Source organism: Falco punctatus, assembly GCF_963210335.1.
Source record: "Falco punctatus genome assembly, chromosome: 18".
NCBI lineage: Eukaryota > Metazoa > Chordata > Aves > Falconiformes > Falconidae > Falco > Falco punctatus.
Window position 1 is genome coordinate 4639944 of NC_137598.1, and position 24135 is coordinate 4664078.

The 24135-nt window shown below is 55.2% G+C and overlaps 1 protein-coding gene across 2 annotated transcripts; it reads left to right on the forward strand.

Moving 5' to 3' along the window:
- The first annotated feature begins 10919 nt into the window (after window positions 1-10919).
- On the forward strand, window positions 10920-23299 carry RACGAP1 (Rac GTPase activating protein 1). 2 transcript variants are annotated; one of them, XM_080368183.1, is made up of 17 exons: window positions 10920-11227; window positions 13489-13642; window positions 15567-15769; window positions 16062-16198; window positions 16385-16454; window positions 16663-16716; window positions 17462-17539; window positions 17698-17809; window positions 18004-18134; window positions 18393-18557; window positions 19206-19301; window positions 19502-19700; window positions 20433-20538; window positions 21258-21390; window positions 21514-21640; window positions 22544-22652; window positions 22895-23299. In XM_080368183.1, exons 2-17 carry the CDS (start codon window positions 13564-13566, stop codon window positions 22968-22970), a joined length of 1875 nt encoding a protein of 624 aa, XP_080224309.1. In that variant the 5' UTR covers window positions 10920-11227; window positions 13489-13563; the 3' UTR covers window positions 22971-23299. The 2 variants fall into 2 exon arrangements, with proteins under 2 accessions (XP_080224309.1, XP_080224310.1); XM_080368184.1 differs by lacking the exon at window positions 10920-11227 and adding an exon at window positions 12081-12148.
- The last annotated feature ends 836 nt before the right edge of the window (window positions 23300-24135 follow it).

Consider the following 24135-nt stretch of genomic DNA (forward strand, 5'->3'; position numbering starts at 1 on the left):
TGGATTCAGGAGCCTCAGGCGTGCCCACAGATCCAATTAACAGGGAAAAAAAGTAATTAAGGGAAGGTACTGCAGTGCTGAGGCTCCCAGCGCAGGCTCCGGCAGACAGGCAGGCGCTGGCTTGTCTTGGGAACACCTTGGGAGCTGGGGCCAAGGGATAACTCCAGCCCTGGGGCTGTTTCCTCACCTTTGAGCAATGCCCTCCCTGCTGCACCCTGCGCATCTCCCTGCGTTCCGGGAACAAACCTCCATCCCACTTCTTGGAAGAGCATCCCCCGGGAAAAGCATCCCTAGGGCAGGGACGTGGGTAAGAGATGCTTTTTCCAGGCTTTTTTGGGGTTGTGCCCTGCTATCGCTCCTTCCATCCAGGCAGCCCTGGCTTGCAAATTGCTTCTTTATCTGCACCCGCCGCCCTGCTGCCGTGCAAGAGGCAATTTAATTCATAATGGTCTATTAAGTACTGTGGGTGCTGGAGGTGCTGGGTGCCGCCGTTTGCCTTCCTGGGGGGTGACGGGCACGGGGGTGACTGGCCCTGCAATCTCCAGGGTTGCATTGTGTGTTGGAGGTGAGAGATTTAATTTAAAGGCCACCGGTGTGTGGCATTGCCACCAAGCCCTTGCTGCCGGGGTGGCAGAGGCAGGGCTTTGGTGTTCAGCCGTTCCTTGGCAGGATGGTGCTGTGAGCCTGGCATTGCTCTAACCCTCAATGCCGGATGCTTTTTGCAAGGCTGGTCCAGTCTCGCAGCCCCGTCTGTCACCCCCATCCCACCCAAACCAGAAATCCTGGGGGAGAAGGGGAAAAATTCAAACCCCCCCCCCTTAAACCTGAGCTGGATGGCAGGATCTTCACATCCCATGATCTCTGCTAATGGGTGGCAAATTGCTTCCATCAGCTCTGGTATTACAGATTGCTCATCGGAAATTGCTTCCAGGAGCCTGTTTTGGGGCCAAACTCTTCCTGGGAGCTTGGGGAAATAACCATCAGCATTTTTAGCCACAAGAAATCGGATTCAAATGCAGCGCTGGGGGGCCTTCCCAGGATTTTTTACACGTGCTTGCCTCGCTGCTGGGGTGGCTCCAGCATCAGGGGGCCGTTGGCATCTGCGTGGGGTTGGGTACCGCTTCTCCCGGTCCCCACCAGCCATCCCCATCGCTTTGGGCCGCTTCTCAAGGCGTTCCTTGCTCCAGCTCTGAACCAAGAGCAGTTCCATTGCCTCCACCTAAGTCCTGGTAGAGGTCCAGGGCATCCTAATTCATAAGCGCATGGCTAATTATCTGCTGGAAGCCAAAGCCTCAGCATCTTGGGGAGACTAACGAGGCTATTAGCAGGGCTGCTCCTTGCCATTGCTGGCTCGGGCTGGCCCAGAGCACGTTGCCATCCCGGGTCGGCAAGCGGAGGCAGGGATAAGCCTCACTTTGCAGCTTTTGGCACCTATTTGCTTTTGTCTTTTAAAGCATGCCGGAGCAATTCCCAGCCTTTTCCAAAGGAAACCACCGCACCTGAATCCTGGGAAACGAGACTGTGGGATTTCCAAACCCAGCGCATCCCCGCTGCCCGAGCGGCCGTCGCCGTGAGGGGTCGGAGAGAGCCTGGCCAGAGGGTCAAGCTGGACCTGCCACTTCCAGGAGTCACCGGTGGGGTTATCCTGAATAAAAATGCCACCGTTGCCCATCAGCAGGTCTCCCGCCTCCCCGCTCGGAGCGGCTGGGTCGCTCGCCCCCGTGCAGGGTGTCTCCGTCTGATTGATGCTGTGCTGCGCTCTGCTCTCGCTTGCACCCGCTTGGCTCTCCCGGCGCGCGGAGCCGCCAGTCCATTAAACACTGAGTCATCCTCAGCGGCATTTAATTTTGTGAGGGGCAGCAGTTTGGATAATTAAAGGCCTCCGTGGCCAAAACCCAAAGCCGGTGGCGGTGGAGGAGGATGAGGACACCCAGCAGCACAGACTGGGTACCACCGCCTCGGCGGCGAGGGAGGGGGGGTCCCCTCTCCCCCTTGCATTTTGGGGTGATTTTGAACCTTTTCCTGCCCCAGATGAGGGATTCCTCGCTCAGGTGAGCGCAGGGATGCTCTGTGCTATTTCTGCCTGGATTAACCGCGTCCCGGTGGGGTCTCCCGTGGGCAGACACGCTATCAGGAGGCCTCGGCTTATTAAAAGGACAAGCTGTTGGGGTAGCTGGTGCTAAAGCCATGAAAGCTTTTCCGAACTGGAGTTGAAGGCACTAATATCGCTGCGCTCTGCGTGGGTGAGAAATTAGACAAGAGTTCCTCCGTGCTGATGGGGTTGGTTTTTTGGTGTTGGTTTTTTTTTTATTTTTTTTTTTCCCTCCCTTCTATTCATCTTTCTCAACAATTATCTTTTATTTTGATATCTTTCTATTTAAACCTTCAAAACCGCGCTGGGGATAAAAAGGAGGCTGAATCGCTTTAACAACCAGGCACCTTGCAGCGCGAGTGCGGGGGACCCGGAGGCACGGGGGGCGATGGGGAAGGTGGCTTGGGCTCTCCTGGGGGTTTCAGCAGCAGGAACCATCCCCAGGACCAGGAGATGAACTCCCTGGGGCCCATCTCCTGCGGGAAGGCAGGTAACACCTCGGCAGCCTCGGGAAGAGCTGTGTCGCTGCATCTGTGTTGCACCAACATTGCACGTCGGGGGCTGAAGACCTGGGGTTTCCTCCTCCTGCGGCTCGTCGCCCTCCGAGATGGGTGCCTCTCACCTGCTTTGGGGCTGCTGTGGCTTTCCAGTCCTTTCGGGGCTGTTTCCATGCTTTTGCCATCCTGGAAATCTTGGGATTGAGCAGCAGCAGCTCTCTAGAGTTGTGAACGGCGCATCGCGAACCAAAGGCAGATGGAAACCCTGTGGAAAGTCACTGAGTTGAACGTGCTGCTTCATTAGCTGGAGCAATTAGCATGAGGCAAGGCAAAACCACTGGCTACTGCTCGGCCGTCCTGCAGCGCTTTCCCCGCACATCCATTCCACCTTGGCTGGCTCCTGCCTTCCCCACTTGTCTTATCCCTCATCTGGGACACACGCAGTGCCGGGGCTGCTCCCCTGGACCGGAGGGTCTGAAGATGCTCAGGCTGGATGGGACCTGGAAGCAGGCGACAGAGACCAAACAAACTCATTTCACAGGCTGCTGGGTCAAGCGGGGACCTGGGGGGCTGCTGCTCCCAGGTCCTCGCTGTCTTCGCCGCTCTGATATCCATCTGGGAAGCCCAAGCTGGTTTGGAGCTGCGGGAGAAGAAATGCCCTGTGGGGTCGGTGGCCCTGCCGGCCCCCGACAAAGGCCGTGCTGCAGCCCCAGGCCATGGGCATCGCATGCGTGGGCATAGGGGTGGGATGCCGGGATGCACGACACATGGCACAGGGCGACAGGATCCCCCAGCTCCTGCCTGGGTGCGGATCCAGCCCGTGGCCATTCTCTGCTTGTCCCCGTGTCCTTGTCACCGCCACAGAGCCCGTTCAGATCACATTTTCTTTTATTCCCTCTGACACCGGTTGTGGTCACAACAAAACTCATCTCATTAAGGAAACGCTGAGGCTAGCGGGAAGGGGAAATGGATCCCCCAGCTGGTAAGTGCCAGGGCCATGGCCCCGAGTGCTGTGGATGCGTGATGGAGAAGGCAGCTCGTGCATCTTCGGCGTGCGAAGATGCTCCAGCAGCTCGAGAGAGGGTGCAGGAGCCAAAGGGTTAACGCTGCCAGCGTGCAAAAATCCTCCAAACAGCACCGATGGGAGCAGCTCTCTGAAAGCTGGCAAACAAATTAAAGCAATGTTGCAACGAATGCGTTTCTTTGCAGCAGAGAGAGGAGGCAAAGCAGCGCTCAAAGGCTGAGGAGACAAAGGCGGTGCAGATGGGTGCTGGGGGACCCGGCGAGCGCCACGTGCGCTGCGCTGCTTGGCTCCGAGCTAAGCTGAGATTTGCTGCTCCAGCTCCGTGACAGCGGCTGGAATAACCTGGGGAGGATTTATAGGAACCACAGGAGAGCCAAAGGGGGATGGAACCTGCCGGGGAAAGGCTGGAGCTGGAAGTTCCTCCCGTGTTGCTGCTCCTTGGTGTTGGTGTCCCATTTCTCCAGGAGGAATGGTGGTGGGCAGGGAGGGAATCGAGCGCTATATGCTCCAGGCGTATAGAGCAGCGCGTCTGCCACGCAGCGGTCCGGCTTCTCCTTAAAAACACGGTCCCACTTGGCTGCTTCTTGCCTTGAAGAGAAATTAAAGGGAGAGATGCAAATCCCCTAAAACAACAGAATGAAGCCGGTGGCCGCGGTGGCCCCGGCAGAGCCAGGGCTGAGGGATGCCTGGGCTGGTTGGGATGAGTTTGGGGGTGGGGAAAGCGCTGGTGGAACTGGGCAGAGGTGGCACAGGGCTGGGACCGGTCCCCAGCATGGCTTGGCCTTGTTGTCCCCCCGTTTACAGAAATAACACGTTTCTCTCGTTATAAATGGGGGTGGGGGGGGTGTTGGTGTTGCTCCCCTCCCTCAGCAGCCAAGCCCGTGCAAGGAGCAGATGGAGCCCATCTTGAACGTGCAATCTCAGCAAAAGCAAAGCCAATAAGCGAGTTAATTACCAGCACGTTATGTGAGAGCCGGGGATTCCCAAGGGATTGTGGAGACGAAGCAGCCGTGCTGGGGCTGGGGGGGGCTGGGGTACCCGGCTGGCCGCTCTGGGAGCTGAGCTGCTCTTCCTGGGGATGAGTTGCCTGCAAAACCCCCTCGGCTCTGCAGCTATCCAGGCTGTATCCATCCCTTTCCCTGCGGTTTTCCTGGCGGTGTAAATGCCGAGCAGTGGCTGCTTGTGGCTCTGCCTGTGGGAAACAGGAACCCACCCGAGGGCAGAGCATCCCTGGCCTTCATCTCACCGCTGAGCAAAAAAAATTAGGAGAGAAAGCGAGGCAGCTCCGGCGCTCCCCCGTTTAAAAGCGAATTTAAACTCGGCTTGGAAGACCGCTGGCCCCTCACCCGCTGCCTTTGGGGCAGCTTTGCTGTGTCCCCTGGCCGTGCAGTGCCCACCCAGCCACGCGAGGGGCTTCCCGGTGGGAATGCCTGCCGCTGGACCCTGGGGGTGTGCTGGTTTTTTCCCTCCTCGGTGCTTCTGCTCTGCTCCCCATCAGCTGAGCTAACGAAGTTCGGCCTCGTTAAATCCACAGACGGTTTCAGACGCGGTGACCCCGGGCTGGCTCGCAGTTCCCACCCCTCCCCGTGCGTATCCACCTGGGAGATAAGGATGGAAGCAGCTTTAATTCCTGACCGCCAGCTCTCCTGCCCGCTCACCCTCCATAAGTATTGCACCAAAATTTGGCTGCCAACGTGCCAAAGCCAAAACTCCGGTCCCGGATCCCACCGGATCTCCTTCCTCTGTGCCTTTTGTCTTGTTACGCATCCAATTCCGTTAAACAGCCCACCTGCTGCAATCCCAGCTCTGCTCCGGATTATCGCTGACCTCCGGGCGAGCCCCCTCCTCCCCCCGCCCGGCCTGGGCTGGGAATCGAGGACTCAGAAAAGGCGCCGTCATTTCCAGGCCTTGAATTGTCATTGATCGTGGGGATCGATACTGGAGCCTGCCTTGGCTCCGCGTCCGCCGGGCTCTGGCAGGATCCTCCTCGCCGGCATCGCGCGGGTACCGAGGTGCTGCCGTGTCACCCGTCAGCCCAAACCAGGATTTGGGGACACTCCTGGTGCAGCAAACCTACAAAAAAAGGGGAGCACCAGAGGCTCCGGCTGCGCTTAGCCTGGCTGAAGATCCTCTTTCCAGCGCAGCGGCCAGGCTGGAGGAGCATGGCTCGTGGTGCCCAGGGGAGGGCTGGTGTTGGGGTGGCATCACCGTGCTGCATCTTGCCCATCCGCTGCACCTGGGTTTTGCTAGAACCGGCTCCCCTGGCTCCGAAACCCCCCAAGAGCTAAGGGCTGCTAGCTGACAGCGCGCAAACACCCTCCGGAGAGGGCAGTGCCGGTGGGAGCCGCTTGGCTGGGCCGTGGGGGGCAATTTTGGCGTGCACAGGGAGGATGCTCAGCGCTGCCGGGCTCTGCCAGACCCTGCAGACACGGGTCGGATGCTGCCGCAGCGCCGGAGCGTCGCTCCTGATGGAGCCTCGAATTTCAGGGCTGCTGTAAGGGGGGGCAGAGGCTATCGATTGGGGGTGGAGAGGAGAAACAAAGGAGGGAAGGTCTCCAGCACCCTTATTGCTGGCTATAGAGCTGGCCGGTGGCATGTTAGAGCTGATTATTCCCCCCTTTACGTCCTCCCCGGCAGCATCTTGAGTGTCATCTCTTTTATGAGAAGATCAAATTAAAAAAGAGATGAGTGGCACTCAGATGGAGACGGGTTTGAGCTCGAACGCGGCACATATATCTGTTATTCATCCCGTTCCGCTGGAAAAGCAGCTCTCCCGGGCAGCTTCAGGTGCTGTTTAGCTTCCAGGTCTCCGGATTCCCCAGTTTGGGGGTGGCTCTGGCAACACGGTTTGATCGCTATCACTTCGAAATCCGTAAGAAATGTCATCTAAAGTGCAACAAATAACATTCTGATTATCTGCTGGATCCTAATGCTACTCCCTGGAGATAACAAGCTGCAATTTTCCCCCTGGGCCATACAATAATCACCCCAATTACTCCCAAGCAGTGGTTATTAAACTCACGGCACTGCTTTCATTTATAAAGCAAAAATAATTAAGCAGGTGTCTATGTTCGCTGTTTGGCTGGGAGTGACCGGGGTTATTTCTGCTTTGTTCTGGGAAAGAAACTCTTCGGTGGCGATGGAAAACCTCCGTGGCTTTTCTGCTCTGTGCGGCACAGTTCTGTCAAGAACAGCGCAGAGAAGCCACCGGATGATTGACCAAATAAAATGCAGTTGGTGTCTGTTAATGCTGGGGTTGGTATCCCAAAGGATGTAACCTCTATCCAACTCTAACATCAGAGGGATTTAGGCAGAGAGCGTGGTTAGCGAGGCTGGGATGTGACGGGCATACGAAATCACACGCGAAGCCCTTGCAGAAGTTGACGTGCCGGTTTGGGGTAGCTGGGCCGGTGCCGGGACACCGGTGCCCCGTCTCCATCGTACCCCGTCTCCATCAGCCTCCGGGAGGAGGGAACGCCACCCCCTTCCCTACATCCCAGGGCAAGCCCCCAAAGAGAGCCACGCTGCAGCGGAGCATCACATGTTGGCTGTGTCTCTGGATGCACACGCGAGCTCGCTCTGCACGCGTGAGCGTGCTCCTGCACCCGCAGCCGGGCTTGCAGAGACTTCCCGCTTCGGTAGAAAGAAGCAGTGAAAGCGGAGAGAGGGATGACCAGGACGGAGGGAGGCAGTGCTGGTGAATTATGCATGACACGGGGAGGAGGAGAGCCGTTATCTGCATGGACAAAGACCTGTGCCAGGCAGCCTGGCTCTCTGCTGTACCTGTACCTTCCTTTCGCCCGCGCTTTATCTCCGCTCCCAGCTTGTAATTCAGCCCAAATATCAGAGGAAGCTGGAAGATTAATTTTCTCTGTTTGCATGGCAAAGGAGAGGGGACACGCTCTCACTCCAGACTCCCAGCTGCTTAATCTGCCACCGAGGCCTGCCGAAGGAAAAGGCAAAAATTTATCAGCCTTGGCAAGTCGCCGGCGTGGGGAGGGCTGTTCGGCCCCGGCAGCTGCGCTGAGCCCAGGGCTGCACGCCGGCCCCCCACAAGTGGGTTGTGGGCTCCCACAGCAGGGCTTTATGCATGGGCAATTCTTTGGGACCACCGGGAAAATGCAAACCCTTCCCCTCGCCCCCGTGTTCCAGCCCAGAGGCATGCAGGAGGCTCGGGAGAGCCAGAGCGGTTCGCTGCCCTGCCACCGAGCATGAGCCCCGCGTCCTTCCAGCGTGGGAGCGTTCATGGCTGCGAGTTGCTCAAATATTTAAGAGATGACAACTGTATTAGTACCAAAACGAGATAAAGATCCCTTGAGTTTATAGCAGGAAACATCATCTCAGCTCTTATTTTCTACCTCTCTCCCTCAGCTTACTCCCTGGCTTAAATGAAATCATAAATATCAGCCCACAAAGGTCCTTTGTCACTGCACACAGCTCCCGGCGACAAGAGGTCATTCATTAAAAGCCAGATGAAGGCAAGAGAGACTCCCATTGTTTTTTAACGAGTTCAGGGTAAGGCCGTGGCTCCTCCGCTGACATTAATGCGCTGTTTCACTATGAGGAGCAGAGAGGATGGACCGCGCGTGGCTGCAGACAGCTTTGGCCGATCCCATCCGAGCCGCCAGACACCGCTGGAGGAACGACGCTGGGTCCACGCCGGCAGGAGATGACAGATAAACCCGGTTCATCCTTTGGAGCGACACGGCTCCTTCGGCACCCTCCTCGCCGGCTGCACGGGCAAGGCGCCCGAGCAATATTTTGCACAGACGAGGGATGGCTGAACCCCGCAGCTCCCACCCAACGGCATGAGCGTGATGCCATCTGCCGGCCTGCGGCTCGGGCCAGGCATGAAAAATCCAAAATTAATTCCCCAAAATGTCCAGCTTCCTCCAGTTAAACCCAGGCTGCTCTCCCTGCTCAGCCTGCTGGCTATTTTCCTCCTGCTACTGAATCATTTTTGCAACCCAATCTGCATTAACGCATCAATAGAAATGCACTTAAGATCATCTGTCCTCCCTTTTTTTCCCCTGGAGAAAGGTTGCCGTCTTCAAGTTTCTAGTTCTGCTTTCTTCCCCGCATCCCCCCCCTCCGCCTTTTTTTTCTTTTTTTTTATGACTGTTTATGAAGGCCATCATGCTCTAACTGGTTTTGGATTAAAAGGAACTTAATAAAGGTTTCCCCTGAGCGCAAAGCTGCACAAATGGGTTTGCAATTCTGGAGTTAATTACGCAGGAGCTGGGCAGAGAGATTTGTGTTTGCAAAGCTTCACCAGAGGATGAGGCTGGCGGGGAAAGGTTTGTTATTGCAGGGTCACTCGCTAGTACGGCGAGGCGCTGGGGCAGATTTCTTTGTATCCTGCCCCCCAAAATCGAGGCATAGGGTCACTGGAGAGCCCACTGGCATCGGCATAAATAAAAATCCCGGTCGCGTCACGGGGTCCACAAGTGCTGCCCAGCAAAGGAGGATTCTCCGGTGGCTGGAGGAGGCGACCGGGCTAAAGACCAAAGGGAGCAAGACTGCAGGAGGAACTGGAGGAGAATTTCTGCTGCTTGAAAATGTGAAGTGCTTCCGCCAGTAATCGCCAGAATCATCAAATTAGCATAAATTCTATTAACGGTTTCCCAGATGAGACATTTCAAGGCTTCTCCCTCCCCTCCCTGACACAAACAAAAGAGAATATAATTACTTTGCAACAAAGCAGCTCCTGAAAAGGCCCTCAAGCCTTTTGCCTTCTCTCTCTTGGAATAGCTGTATCTGCAAGGTGCTTCTGACCCCTCTGCTCTCATCATGCATCAGGCAGGAGGGAGGAAAGAAAAACTACAAAGCTTTTAGGGACCAGGGCTGGGACGGAGCAAGTGGTGTGGTGGCCCGTTGGCCACGGCCACATCACATCAGCAGGCGAGGGGGGGCTTCTGAGAAGCTTTTTTGGGGGGGTACACAAGCCCCTGATGCCCTTGGAGCTCTCACCCGTCACGTTTCAGAGGAGGATTTGGAAGTACAACGTCTGAACACATATGGAAGAAATCTAATTTGTGTAACACTGAAACCCGGCATCTAACGCAGTAACTCACTACAAGCACCACGGGGGCAATAATCTAAAATAATGTGCCTTTTTATCGGCATGAGATTGCGGATGACAATTTAAAAAGAGGGGAGAATTTGCTTATGAGCATAAGCCTCCTTAACTCTTAAGAATGACACTAAAACAACTCGCCTGCCTATAAATATGATCTGCCAATAGAGACATCTTTGCTGCGAAGATTTAATTACAGGCAGGAGCTGCAGGAGGCCCCGGGGCTGACACCGAAGCAGCTGAACCTCTTCAGAAATGGGGGGGCCGGGATGTGCCGGGCTGGGATGTGCACGCACAAGAGGCTCTCAGCAGAGCCAGGTGTCACCATCAGCCTCCAACCTGCTTTCCAGACTGGGGTAAATGGGGCTTTTGGGTGATTTTTCCGTGCCGTGAGGTCAAGTATCAAGGTCAGCGCCTTCCTCTCGCTCCACCGTGGACTCGGAGGATGCGTCTCTTCCAGGCCTCCGTTCCCCTATAAAACAGATAATTTTGACTATCTTCCTCAAGGAAGCTTCGTTAATGTTTACTTTTCAGAAGACCTTGAGGCTTTTTACAATCTATTATGAATTAATTATTATTAATTAAGTTAAAGCAGACTATATAACCTAAATAAAGTACTTCTGACAAAGCAGCTGGGTGCTGGAGAGCAATCTGCTTTACGAACTCCCTTTCCCACTTAGCAATTTTAAGCATTTAGTTCCGCTTTCTAATTGCTAATATCTATTCTTCCATTACCCGCTGTTTTGTTTCTGATCTAAAAGATTAAAACGCATTGTTATTTTATGATTATGCGATTTCCCTTCTCATCATCGTCGGCTTTGGCTCTGTGTTTGGTCGGTTTGCATATTAAATGTCTGCAAATGGAGGGCTCCTACGTGGCTCAGGACGGCGTTTCACCGCTCGGTTGCCGGCTGTTATTCCGACTGACGTTTCCGAGGCAGAAATCAGTCGAGGCTTTGTATTTTTGAAGCGACAAGATGTAATAAACAAGCTCCCGGTGAAATATCCACGCTCTGAACCAGCTGCAGGCCGCATCCAGGCCTGGCGGTGCTGTGCAGAGCGGCTGCCAGGGGGCTCAGGCCCACCCGTGCCGTGGGACAATGGCTCAGCTTAAAACCACAGCCGGGGTTTTGCCTAAGAACAGGGTTTTTCTCCCCAGAACAGCCCTTCTGGTGCCCGTGGCCGCGCTCGGGCCCGCAGAGCAGCGGGAGGCCTAGGCCCTGCCGGCGTCCCCGGCCGGCTCCGTTGCTAAGCAACGTGGGCCGGAGCCGGCGACCAGCAGTAAAGATGGCGCCTGGCCGGCTTCATCACTCGGCTGTAGGGGCCGCCGCGCCCGCCTGCGCGCCGGGGAGTTGAACGCACAGGCCACGCCCTCAACGGACATGGTGGCGGCTTGGCTTCAGGCGCCGAGCGAACAGAGCCAATGAGAGGCCGGGAGGGCGGGGAGCACGCTGCGATTGGCTGGCAGCAGGGATTCAAACCCAAGTGCGGGGCGGTTGGGTTGGGCGGTTGGAGCCGGAGCTGGGCCGGCGGCCCCGGTAAGTGCGGGAGGGGGCCGGGGAGGGAACCGGGGCTCCAGCGGAGTGCCTTGAGGGGGTCCCCGGTGAGTGCCCGGGGCGGGGGGGAGGGTTTAGGAGAGGGGATTCTCCGGTGAGTGGCCGGGAGGGGGGTCCGGGGGGGTAGTGTCCCCGGTGAGTGGCCGGGAGGGGGGTCCCGGGGGGGTCACCGCTGAGTCCCCGGTGAGTGGCCGGGCGGGGAGGGGTCCCCGGTGAGTGCCCGGGGCGGGGGGGAAGGTTTGGGAGAGGGGATTCTCCGGTGAGTGGCCAGGGGGGGTCCCGGGAGGGGGGGGTCCCCGGTGAGTCCCCGGGAGGGGGGCCCCGGGGGGGGTCCCCGGTGAGTCCCCGGGAGGATGGGGGGGCCCGGTGAGTGGCCGGGAGGCGGGGGGATTCCCCGGTGAGTGGCCGGGAGGGGGGGTCCCGGAGGGGGATTCCCCGGTGAGTGGCCAGGGGGTCCTGGGAGTGCCCCGGTAATTGCCTGGGAGGGGCCCCGCGGGGGTCCCCGGTAAGTGGCCTGGGGGGGCCCAAGGGCCGTGGGATCCCCAGTGCCCCCCCTTAAGTCAAGGAGGTGCAGGTGGGGGGGCCTTGCCTCTGCCCCCCCTCACAGCCCCCCCAGCCCCAAGGCCGCCATGTGGCTATGGCCCCCACCCCGGCGAAGCCAGCGCTTCCAGAACCTTCCATGGAGAGGCCTCCACAGTGCTCCGCTGGCTCCTCATCCTCCCTCCCGGCCTCTCCCAGCCCCTTCCCACACCTGCGGGTTAATTAGTCGAGGGACGGCTTAATTAGCCGAGACCATCCCTCCTGCTCCCGCGTTAACAAATTAATTTCCGCGGTGCCGGGCTGGAGACTTTCCCACGCATTTTCCAGGGAAAATGTGCTGAGGGCCGGAATTCTGCCGGTGCCGTAAGTTCTAAATAGCAAATTCTTCAAATTTCCCCCGAACGCTGCTTCGGGTTTGATCTGCCGAGGCCTTGAGGTTTTTGGTGGCCTAAGTAGTCCCTGGGCTGGAGGAGGAGGAGGATGGTTTGGGAATCTTCATCCCGGAATTCCGAGCCCTGGAGCTGCCTCTCTCCATGGCTCTGCTGCCCGTCGGCTGTGGAGAAGCGAGGATCTTCGTCCCCTGGGGAAGAATTCGGAGGCCCAGATCCCCAAAACTTTAACATAGTTTGATTTCTGCGGCTACTAAAACTCTGGAAAAAAATTGGAAATCCACAGTGGATTCTCTTTTCCTCAGGCTGGGAAGGAAGGGATGGGCAGTTTATTTAGCCCTGGATCCTTGGTGAAAGAATTTAGATGCCCAGACCCCAAACCCCGAAACTCTTAATTTATTTTTATTTCTGCAGCTTCTAAAATTGTGGAAAATCCGGAATTCCAAAGCGGATTCTCTTTTCCTCAGGCTGGGAAGGAAGGGATGGGTGGTTTATTTAACCCTGGATCATTGGCAGAAGAATTTAGATGGCCAGACCCCCAAAAACCACAACTTTTAATGTAGTTTTATTTCTGCAGCTTCTAAAATTGTGGAAAATCCGGAATTCCAAAGCGGATTCTCTTTTTCTTTAGGCTGGGAAGACGCTCGCAGTTTGGAAGTGGGAAGGGAGGTCTGGGATGTTTATTTAGCTCTGGTTCCTTGGTGGAAGAATTTGGATGCCCAGATCCCCAAAAAACACAACTCTTAATGTGTTTTTTGCTTGTGCAGCTTCTAAAACTGAAAAAAATCTGGAATTCTGAAGTGGATTCTCTTTTCCTCAGGCTGGGAAGGAAGGGATGGGCGGTTTGTTTAGCCCTGGATCCTTGGTGAAAGAATTCAGATGCCCAGATCCCCAAAACCTACAACTTTTAATGTAGTTTTATTTCTGCAGCTTCTAAAATTGTGGAAAATCCGGAATTCCAAAGCGGATTCTCTTTTCCCATGGGCTGGGAAGGAAGGGTTGGGTGGTTTATTTAGCCCTGGATCCTTGGTGGAAGAATTCGGATGGCCAGATCCCCAAACCCCACAACTTTTAATGTCGTTTTATTTCTGCAGCTTCTAAAATTGTGGAAAATCCGGAATTCCAAAGTGGATTCTCTTTTCCTTAGGCTGGGAAGGAAGGGATGGGTGGTTTATTTAGCCCTGGATCCTTGGTGGAAGAATTCGGATGGCCAGATCCCCCCCAAAAACCACAATCTTTAATGTACTTCTGCTTGTGCAGCTACTAAAACTCTGGAAAAATCCAGAATTCTGAAGCGGATTCTCTTTTCCGTAGGCTGGGAAGAAGCTCGCTGCCTGGAGGTGGGCCGGGGGGCTCCGGGGTGGTCGCTGAGCCCCGGTTCCCGGCGGGATGATGGAGCCGGCGATGCGGAGCCTGTTGGAGCTGCTGGTGCGCCAGGCAGAGGTGCTGAGCGAGGGGAGCGAATGCCGTAAGTTCCACTCCAAGCGGGTGGCGTCGTCTTCGGACGCATCCAAAGCGCAGACAAACATCAGCTCCTGATGAAGAAGTTTCTGACGATGCCGTGGCTAATTAGACCGTGGCAGGTGGTGTGGTGGCAGGGTTGGTTTGGGGTTTTTTTTCCTCATTTTGGAGAAATATAAAGTCACGGAATGCATTTCCAGGCAGGGTCACATTCTGCTTGTAGTGAGCTGAGCTGATCCGCGCGGGGGCTCGTGTTGTGGCTTTTTTGGGGGGGGGCTGATCCGCACAGGGTCTCAGGGTCTAGGTTTTGGGGGGGGGGGCTGATCCGCACAGGGTTGCAGTTTTAGCTTTTTGGGGGGACGGCTGATGTGCACAGGATCTCATATGTTGTGGCTTTTTGGGGGGATGGCTGATCCAGGCAGGGTCCCACGTGTTGTAGGATTTTTGGGGGGGGCGGCTGACACAGGCAGGGTCCCACGTGTTGTAGGATTTTGGGGGGGGGGCGGCTGACACAGGCAGGGTCCCACGTGTTGTAGAATTTTGAGGGGGGGGCAGCTGATCCAGGCAGGGTCCCACGTGTTGTAGAATTTTGGGGGGGGGGATGTGGCTGACACAGGCAGGGTCCCACGTGTTGTAGGATTTTGAGGGGGGGGTGTGTGGCTGACACAGGCAGGGTCCCACGTGTTGTAGAATTTTGGGGGGGGGGGGGTGTGTGCGGCTGATCCAGGCAGGGTCCCATGTGTTGTAGAATCTGGGGGGGGGGCGGCTGACACAGGCAGGGTCCCACGTGTTGTAGAATTTTGGGGGGGGGGCAGGCGGCTGACACAGGCAGGGTCCCACGTGTTGTAGAATTTGGGGGGGGGGGGGGCGGCTGACACAGGCAGGGTCCCACGTGTTGTAGGATTTTTGGGGGGGCGGGCGGCTGACACAGGCAGGGTCCCACGTGTTGTAGAATTTTTTTGGGGGGGGGCGGCTGGTCCAGGCAGGGTCCCACATGTTGTAGGATTTTGGGGGGGGGGCAGCTGACACAGGCAGGGTCCCACGTGTTGTAGGATTTTGGGGGGGGGGCGGCTGACACAGGCAGGGTCCCACGTGTTGTAGAATTTTGGGGGGGGGTGTGGCTGACACAGGCAGGGTCCCACGTGTTGTAGAATTGGGGGGGGGGGGTGTGGCTGACACAGGCAGGGTCCCACGTGTTGTAGAATTGGGGGGGGGGGTGTGGCTGGCACAGGCAGGGTCCCACGTGTTGTAGAATTTTGGGGGGGGGTGTGGCTGACACAGGCAGGGTCCCACGTGTTGTAGAATTGGGGGGGGGGGTGTGTGTGTGGCTGACACAGGCAGGGTCCCACGTGTTGTAGAATTTTGGGGGGGGGGCAGGCGGCTGACACAGGCAGGGTCCCACGTGTTGTAGAATTTGGGGGGGGGGGGGCGGCTGACACAGGCAGGGTCCCACGTGTTGTAGGATTTTGAGGGGGGGGGCGGCTGGCACAGGCAGGGTCCCACGTGTTGTAGAATTTTTTTGGGGGGGCGGCTGGCACAGGCAGGGTCCCACGTGTTGTAGAATTTTTTTGGGGGGGCGGCTGGCACAGGCAGGGTCCCACGTGTTGTAGAATTTTTTGGGGGGGCAGGCGGCTGGCACAGGCAGGGTCCCACGTGTTGTAGAATTTTTTGGGGGGGCAGGCGGCTGACACAGGCAGGGTCCCACGTGTTGTAGAATTTTTTTTGGGGGGGGGGGGCGGCTGACACAAAGGGCTTGGCCTGAAAACCCACAGGAATTTGTGAACGTTGTAGCATCCATGTGTTTGCCGAAGGGCTGGTTTCTCCCCATTTCCACCGGGAGCGGGATACGTTCGCGGCTCCCCGCTGCCCGCGGAAGGAGGGGTGCTGCATCCCCTCGCCTGGGTACCTCAAGGTGTCCATCTTCTCTCCAGAGTTCATCGAGTTAGCCAAGAACTTTGAAGAGCATCGGCGAAAACTGCAGAAAACTGAGCACGAGCTGGGCAGGTGCAAAGATCTTCTCATGAAAACCGAAGCAGAGCGCAGCGCTTTGGATGTGAAGCTGAAACACGCTCGCAACCAAGTGGATGTGGAGATCAAACGCCGGCAGAAAGCCGAGACGGATTGCGAAAAGCTGGTGAGTAATTCCTTTATCACCGCTTTGCTCGTTAGGGCGTGGAGACAAGGTGATTAAACTGCATTTCCCTATGGAAAATAAGGACTGACACTTGTGATGACTTTTTTTTTTTTTTTTTTTTTTTCCTGGGGAGGAAAATTCCTGGTTTAGCTCCTTGGAATTGGGAAAAGACAACTGGAGAGCGTGGGGCTTTGCAGCCCTTGATGCTCTATTGACATCTGTGCCTGGGATTGATTCACAGGGTAATTAAACACTGTTTTTGGCAGCTGCTGATCATTGTCTGCCTTTACAGGAGAGGCAGATACAACTGATCCGAGAGCTGCTCATGTGCGATGCGTCGGGGAGCATCCAGCTGAGTGAGGAGCAGAAGTCTGCCCTGGCTTTTCTCAACAGACCACAGGCATCCATGGAGGCTCCAGGCAACAAAAGGTGGGGAAAACAGCATTTTGTTGGAGCGACATCTCAAATAATCCAAATAATCACCTCCGCGATGCGTACTGCACCTGGATCAACTGGTTTTTTGTTTGGTTGGGTTTTTTTCCCCACTTTCTGAGTTGATGAGAACCGACTGAAAAGCAAACTTGAACGAGTTTCTTCTAATTTTTCATTTTTTAGGCTCTCTACCATAGATGAATCTGGCTCCATTCTGTCAGACATCAGCTTTGACAAGACGGATGAGTCACTGGTAATGTAACTCCAAGTTCTAAAGTTTTGGGTTGGGTTTTTTTTTTCCCCCCTCTGGGGCGTGGGTTAATTAATCTCTCCAGATCCCTTGTGTTTAGATGACTCCGGTATTCCACCGGTAGAGCCGATTTGCATTTCGCTGGCGTGCTCTTGGCAAAAATTGAATGCGGGGTGTTTTTACACGGAGCTAACGGGGTTATTTCCCACAGGATTGGGATTCCTCCCTGGTGAAAACGGTCAGGCTGAAAAAGAGAACGAAAAGGGTACGTTCCGTCCTTCCCCATCAAGTGGTTGGCTTTAGCCGCCGCGGTGTCACCCTCTGTCATCTCCCAGCCGCCCATAACGATGTCAGAACGACTAATTGCGATCAAACTGGAGGTGGATGTGCTGCTGCTGCGATTCAGACCTGCTGCAGATCAGAATTAACGTAGATCGGACATTAATTCTGATTGCATTTGTCTAACGAGAATGCCCGGAGTAGAATTCCGCATATCTTGTTTGGTTATGACTTAGAGTTTGCAACAAAGCACTTGAAGTGTACTAACAGTTACCAGGTTGAGGGAAATCATGGAGGATGCTAATAATTAATTTTTTTTTAATACTCTGTGAAGGAGTTTGTGCTTGTTCTGGTCTGCTGTTCACATGCACAGGTGGGAAAGGACACTAGCAGAGGTGGAAGAGTTTGGGGCTTGCTTAGTTGCCCTTCTGTTGTATGGTTTTTGTGTGTGTGTGGTTTTGTTTGGTGGTTTCGGGGTGTTTTTTCCCTTTTTTTTTTTTTTTTTTTTCTGAATTGGATGAGAAAGCTGGCTAGGAAAATTCTCTGAAAGAGCAGAGATGCTTTGTGGCAACTTGAAGGTGGCCGTGAAAAATAGGTACCATGGAAGAACCTAGCACAACCAGGGTGTGTGCAGGCACTGGTTTGCTCCTCCTAGTTATCCCGAGCTGGTATCTCACCCAGTTACCAGCGTACCTCCTTCACGGACAGAAATATCCCGTATTTTTTTCCAGCGGTCTTCCAGGCAGTTCATTGACGGGCCACCAGGTCCTCAGAAGAAAACCCGATCGATCGGCTCCACCGCGGACCAGGTATGGGGGTCTCAGCTGGGTCTGTGGGTGCTTACAGCAGTTGGCGACGCTGCCTGCCTGTTTCTTGGGTGGGTGAAGTAGAAAAATCCCACGTCCCATCAGTCCTGAGGCCACAAACCATCGATTTTTAATTTTTTTATTTTTTTTTTCCTTTACAGGGAAACGAATCCATAATAGCAAAAACCACCCTCATGGTCCCCAACGATGGTGGCCCCATCGAGGCCATCTCTACCATCCACACGGTGCCTTACAGAGGCCGCAGGAAGAGCGGTAGGTGTCGTCTCTCCCTCGATCCCAGACCTGAAGCAGCTACTTGGCCAGCCGGACGCTATCCCGAAATATTCTGGTCACCTTCCTGGAGGACCGAGGCAGCCGCCTCTAGTTTCCGATGCGTTTGCTTTGAAAGCAAAGGTTGCAAAGGAGGATGATCCCTTTGGGTCACTGCTCCTTCTCCTGCCTTTTAGGTCTTTTGCAACCTTGGAACAGCGAGACGAGCGTGGGCAGCAAGCAGCCGGAATCCAAATTGGAGCCCGATGGCTCCAGCACCCCACAGAGCAACGGGACCGTGCGGCTGCATGAGTTCGTGTCCAAGACGGTAGGTCTGCAGGCAGGAAAAACTTGGAAAAACTTCCATATTTTTTTTTTTTTTTTAAAGACGTGTGATGGCAAGTATTGATCAGAGCCTCTATCATTTTATACATCTATTACATTATCACCAGCCGTGATGTCTCTGTCAATATTAACTGTCCCCACGACCCACACGGATCGTGGGATGCGTTATCCCGGTCATCAGGACTTAACCCAGCTGAGCTACCACGTGCACTAATCTCTTCCTACCGCTCCGAATCCTTAGGTTATCAAGCCCGAATCATGCGTTCCCTGTGGGAAGAGAGTAAAATTTGGAAAAATCTCGCTGAAATGCCGAGATTGCCGCGTGGTCACCCACCCCGAGTGCCGGGACCGCTGCCCACTCCCCTGCATCCCCATCTTGACCGGCACCCCGGTCCGCATCGGGGAGGTGAGTGGACCTGATGGAGGGGCAGTACGGCCACCGGTGCAAATATTTCCAGTTTAAAACCCACATTTTTCTGGGGGTTTCACACATTTTCCATCGTTTGGTTTTTTTTTTTCTGAGGCCGTGGCTGCCCGAGAACCAAACCGGATGAATTTTTTCTAAGCCACATTTTTCTGGGGGTTTCACACACATTTTCCATTAGGTTTTTGTTTTTTTTTTCTGGGGCCGTGGCTGCCCAAGAACCAAACTGGATGAATTTCTTCTAATTTTGAATTTGGAGGCTCTGTCCAACAGGTGGATCTGGTTGATGGTCAGTTGGTTCGAGGCTGCTGAGCTTCCAACCTTCCGTGGAAAAGCTCCTGTGGCTCAGAGCTGCATCGTTAAATGAAAACGAGCCCGTTGACATCGCGTTCGATCCGCAGGGTGGGGGGGTGCAGCGTTAAGGGGGTGCTGAGCTGGGAAGGCGGCACCTTTGGGTGGGCAATCCTGCGCTGTGCTGGTGGGATTTGCTCTCTGGGCCGGTGAAGACACAACAATCTTTTTTTTTTTTTTTTTTTTTTTTTTAATGCTTCCCTCTTGCTGTGAATTTTTGAGGTTTTTCCATATCTTGATGAATGAGTTTATTTTAATTTTTTTTTTTCTGCTTTTTAGGGGACCTTGCTGGATTTTGTCCCTTCCACACCTCCGATGATCCCTCCCATCCTAGTGCACTGCGTTAACGAGATCGAGCAGCGAGGGCTGCACGAGGTAAGAAGAAAACGGGGCGCGCAACGCCGCTGATGGAACGGGTCGTGGCGTTGGGGCAAGAAATAAATCCCCCAAATATCTCATTGGGGCATCCAGCGCCGCTCGGCAGGTGAGGGGAAGGTGGGAATGGGGGGGGGTGGAAATAAAAAATGAGTCTTATACGTGTCGTTAATGTTCTGCCCCTCCCCCACCCTGAGCAGACGGGTCTTTACCGGGTCTCCGGCTGCGAGAAGACGGTGCGGGAGCTGAAGGAGAAGTTTCTCAGGAGCAGGAGCATCCCCCTGCTCAGCAAAGTGGACGACATCCACGCCGTCTGCAGCCTCCTCAAGGACTTTCTGCGCAGCCTGAGGGAGCCGCTCCTCACCTTCCGCCTGAACAAGGCTTTTATGGAAGCTGCGGGTAAAACTGGGGAGGGGGGGGGGGGGGGGGATACCCCCAGCCCCTTCCCCAGGCTGGCTGGGGGGCGCAGCTTGAGCTGCTGGGGGGGACCGGCAGACCTGGGCTCAGAGCATCCCCCCCCTCCCTCTGGGAGCCTCTCGCCCTCCCTGGGGGAGCGTTTGTGTCCCCCCTCCCTGGGGAAACATGTCCATCGTGTCCCCGTCACCCCCCTCCCTCCCCAGGGGAGTGTGTCCAGTCCCCCCACCCCTCCCTCCCCAGGGGAGTGTGTCCCCATCATGTCTTCTCCCCCGGGGGAGCGTGTCCCCCCATCTCTGTGTCCCCCTCCCTCCCCCCTCCCTGGGGCGAGCATCTCCCCCCTGTCTCCATGTCCCCCTCTCTTCCCGGGGGGAGCGTGTCCCCCCCCTCTCCACAAGGGAGCATGTCCAGTCTGCCCCCCTCCTCCCCTGGGGAGCCTGTGTGTCTGTGTCCCCCCCCCTTCCCTCAGGGAGTGTCGTCGTCCCTGTCCCCCCCATCTACTAGGAGCATGTCCCCTCCCCCCTCAAGGAGCATCTTCCCTCTGGAAAAGGCAACAAGCCCTAGTGCTCCAGCAGGACCCCCCATCACTGCGGTGGGGTGTGACATTCCTGGCATCCTCCTTTCTCCCTGGGCGATGTCCCAGCTGTGCCTCTGGGATCATTTTCTAAGGTTTAAATACTATTTTTATTTTTATTTTATTTTTGTTCCCCCCTCCAGAAATCCTGGATGAGGACAACAGCGTGGCTGCCATGTACCAAGTGGTTGGGGAGCTTCCTCAGGCCAACAGGGACACGCTGGCGTTCCTCATGATCCACCTCCAGAGGTACCTCCCGGGGGGTGGGGGGCGCTGGGAAAGGGGGGGGAGGCAGGGGGCAAGGGATGGGGCAAGGGGCACTGGGAAAGTGGGGCGAGGGGGAAAGGGACAAGGATGGGGGGAAAGGGACGGGGGATGGGGGGGCCACTGGGGAAAAAGGGGATGGGGCAACGGGGGCTCTGGGGAAAAGTGGGGGGGAAGGGGGGGCGCTGGGGAAAAGGGGGGGGGATGGGGGCCCTGGAGGGGCGCTGGGGATGCTGGAAGGGGGATGTTGCCACCGGTGCCTTGTCTAATTAACTGATGTTACAGATTGTGAGCATCAAGTGTTTGTTCTGGAAAAAAACCCTGTTTGTTCGGAGGCTGGAGCACGGGGCGGGGGGGGGATGGGGGGGGAGGTTGCATGACCAGGGACGAGAAACAGCCACCTTATTTTATTTTTTTATATATATATTTTATATATTTTTTAATATATTTAAAATATGTATTTCTATATATTTTTATATTTTTCTTATAGATATAAAAATATATTTCATACATATTTTTGTTATATTTATATATTTTATATATTTATGTATATTTTTGTTATATATGTTTATATATTTTTATATATTATATATGCACATTAAAATATACATAAATCTGGTGCATTTTATATATTTTCTATATTGTATATTTTATATATTTTTTTAATATTTTTATACATATATTTAATTTTTTTTAAAATATAGGGTGGCTCAGAGCCCGGCTACTAAAATGGACGTCACCAACTTGGCCAAAGTCTTCGGCCCCACCATCGTCGCCCACGCGGTGCCTGATCCCGACCCGGTGACGCTGCTGCAGGACACCAAGCGCCAGCCCAGGGTGGGTGGGTGGGTGGGACCCGCTCGGTATCGCATCCCACCGGGCAAAATCCCCAGGAGGGAGCTCGGGGCGATGCAGGTCCAACATCAGCGTGTCCCCCCCCCCCCTCCCGTGTCCCCGTAGGTGGTGGAGCGGCTGCTCCTGCTCCCCGTGGAATACTGGAGCCAGCTGGGCGTGGGGGAGCAGGAAAACGTGGAGCCAGCGCAAGTGATGGAGAGCGGCGCCAGCCCACGGACGCCGGATTGTAAAGGTAACCCAGGGGTCCTGCCTGCCGCTGGGGGTGGCTGGAAACGTGACGATGCTTGAGCTGGGGGGGCCTGGTCACCAAAACCCGGCGTGGGGGGGGCTTGGTCGCCTGAGTCCGGGCATCTCGGTCGCCGAAACCCGGGGTGGGGGGCTCGGTTGCCTGAGCCTGGGGGCAGGGGGCTGGGGGCTTGGTTGCTTAAGCCTGGGGGGGCTCGGTCACATAAATCCAGGGGGGCTCAGTTGCTGAAACCTTGGGGGGGGGCTCGGACACTTAAATCCAGGTGGGGGGCTCGGTTGCTTGAGCCTGAGCGGGGGGCTTGGTCGCCTAAGTCTGGGCATCTCTGTCTCTTAAATCCAGGGGGGCTCGGTCACTTGATCCTGGGGGGGTGGAGAACTCAGTCGTGGGGGGGGGGGCTCGGTCACTTAAACCTGGGGGGGCTCGGTCGCTTGAGCCCCAGGTCGGGGGTGTTGCTTGATCCCAGGGTGGGGGGCTCGGTCACTTAAATCCAGGGGGGCTCAGTGGCTTGAGCCCTGGGGGGAGGGTCAGTGGTCTAAACCCAGGGCGGGGGGGGGGGCTCGGTCGCCTTGGAGCTGCCGTTCCCACGCGCCTCGTCGAGGGAGACACGGCAAAACCCCCGTACCGGGAGATGCCAGATGTGAATTTTATTAAATAAATAAAATTTTCGAAGGCAGCTGCTGCGGGATGTGCTGCCCCTTCCCTGGCGGCGAAAACCACAGCTCCTCGCCGCGCTCACTGCCCCGCGCGCTTTTCCCCCTTTTGCTGCTGCTTCTTTTTGCCCACCCCCCCCTTTTGCTGCTGCTTGCTTTTTATGCACAACCCCCTCCCCCCCTTTTGCTGCCTTTTTCCCTTAATATTTTGATTTTTTTTTTTTTTTTTTTTTAACAGTCAGCATGCTGGGTCCCCTCACCACGCCGGAGCAGCAGCTCTCCAAGACTCCATCCTCCAACTCCTTATCCCAGCGGGTCCGCTCTACCTTCACCAAAAGCACCCCCAGGTCGGTGACAGTGGGTGCTGGGGTGCTTTGGGTGGCCAAGGACTAAAAATAGATTTTTGGGGACCCCCCCAACCCCCACCCTGGGTTTACTATGGGGGCTCTCCAGCAGCAGCTGCGTGATCTTAGAGCATCACCTTATGGCGGGGAGCGGAACACGGGGGGGGAGGAGGGGTGGTCCTTGGGAAAAGGGGGGTGTTAGAGCTTGATATCCCAAATTTTTCTATTTTTCCTGTTTTTCTCAGATTTGGGAGCAAAAGCAAACCGACAACCCAGCTCGGGCATCCGGGGAACTTCTTTGCTTCTCCTCTGCTGAAGTGAAGCGGGAGGCGCCGGCGCGTTTGCACCCCCATAACTACCCAGAGTCCTCCACCCCCCGCCCCGGGCAGCTTGTGTAGAAAATTTTATTTTATTATTTTTATTTTTTTTTAACTTTCAGCTTCACCCAGACTTTCAATGGGATTTGATTGTGCAATGTTTTTTGTTTGTTTTTTTATTTTATTCTTTTAACGCTGCATTGATTTTAGTATTGGTGAAGAAAGCAACTAGCACGATTCATCTAAAGTATTATTAATAATAATAAAAAAAATCTAAGAAAATAACTAACAATTTGTTTAAAATAATAATAATAAAAAAATACACTGGAGGAACTCCCCATCGCTTCCCAGTGCAGACCAGACGAGGAGTCCGAGGCTGTGGCGGTCGCGTTGGGGTTTATTTTATTTTCTTTATTATTTTTAAGCTCCGTAGGTCGCTTCCCCCGCGTGGCCTTGGTCTGATGGGGAAAAGATGCGCTAATTAATTAATTAATTAATTAATCAATTGTCGGAGGAAAGAGAGTTTCCTGTAAAAACAGGGCGGCTTTTACGGGAAATTTTTGGTCAAGGACGTGGGACGCAAACCCAGTGGCTGCCTGGGCGGGCTGGGGTTACTGGTGCTGCTCATACTGGGGAGGGTGACTGACCAGCTTTCTTACTGGGCCGGGCACCTCTCTTTCTTTCTTACTGGGGATGGTGCCTCTTTCTCTTTCTTTCTTACTGGGGTGGGCGACTGTTACTGGGGAGGGCGCCTGCCTGCCTGACTGTCTTACTGGGGCGGACGACTCTTTCTTACTGGGGCGAGCGACTGACTTGACTTTCTTACTGGGGCAGGCACCTTTCTTTCTTACTGGGGCGGGTGACTGACTTTCTTACTGGGGCGGGCGACTGACTTTCTTACTGGGGCGGGCGACTGACTTTCTTACTGGGGCGGGCGACTGACTTTCTTACTGGGGCGGGCGACTGACTTTCTTACTGGGGCGGGCGACTTTCTTATTTCTCTCTTTCTTACTGGGGTGGGCGACTTACCGGTGCCCACCCTTGGGTGGGGGTCCCTACCCGGGGTCTGCGCCCAGCGCTGCGGGAAGCCGTAGGGAAGTTTATAAAAGTGACTTGATCAAGTTTTTATTGAGCTCTGGCGTCTGCACGGGGAAGTAAATGTCGCTGTA

Coding starts and splice junctions, on each gene's coding strand:
- RACGAP1 (XM_080368183.1), top strand. CDS start 13,564: ATGATGGAGCCGGCGATGCGGAGCCTGTTGGAGCTGCTGGTGCGCCAG. Junction 16,199..16,384: donor GAGGCTCCAGGCAACAAAAG/GTGGGGAAAACA, acceptor TTCATTTTTTAG/GCTCTCTACCATAGATGAAT. Junction 17,540..17,697: donor TCGGCTCCACCGCGGACCAG/GTATGGGGGTCT, acceptor TTTCCTTTACAG/GGAAACGAATCCATAATAGC.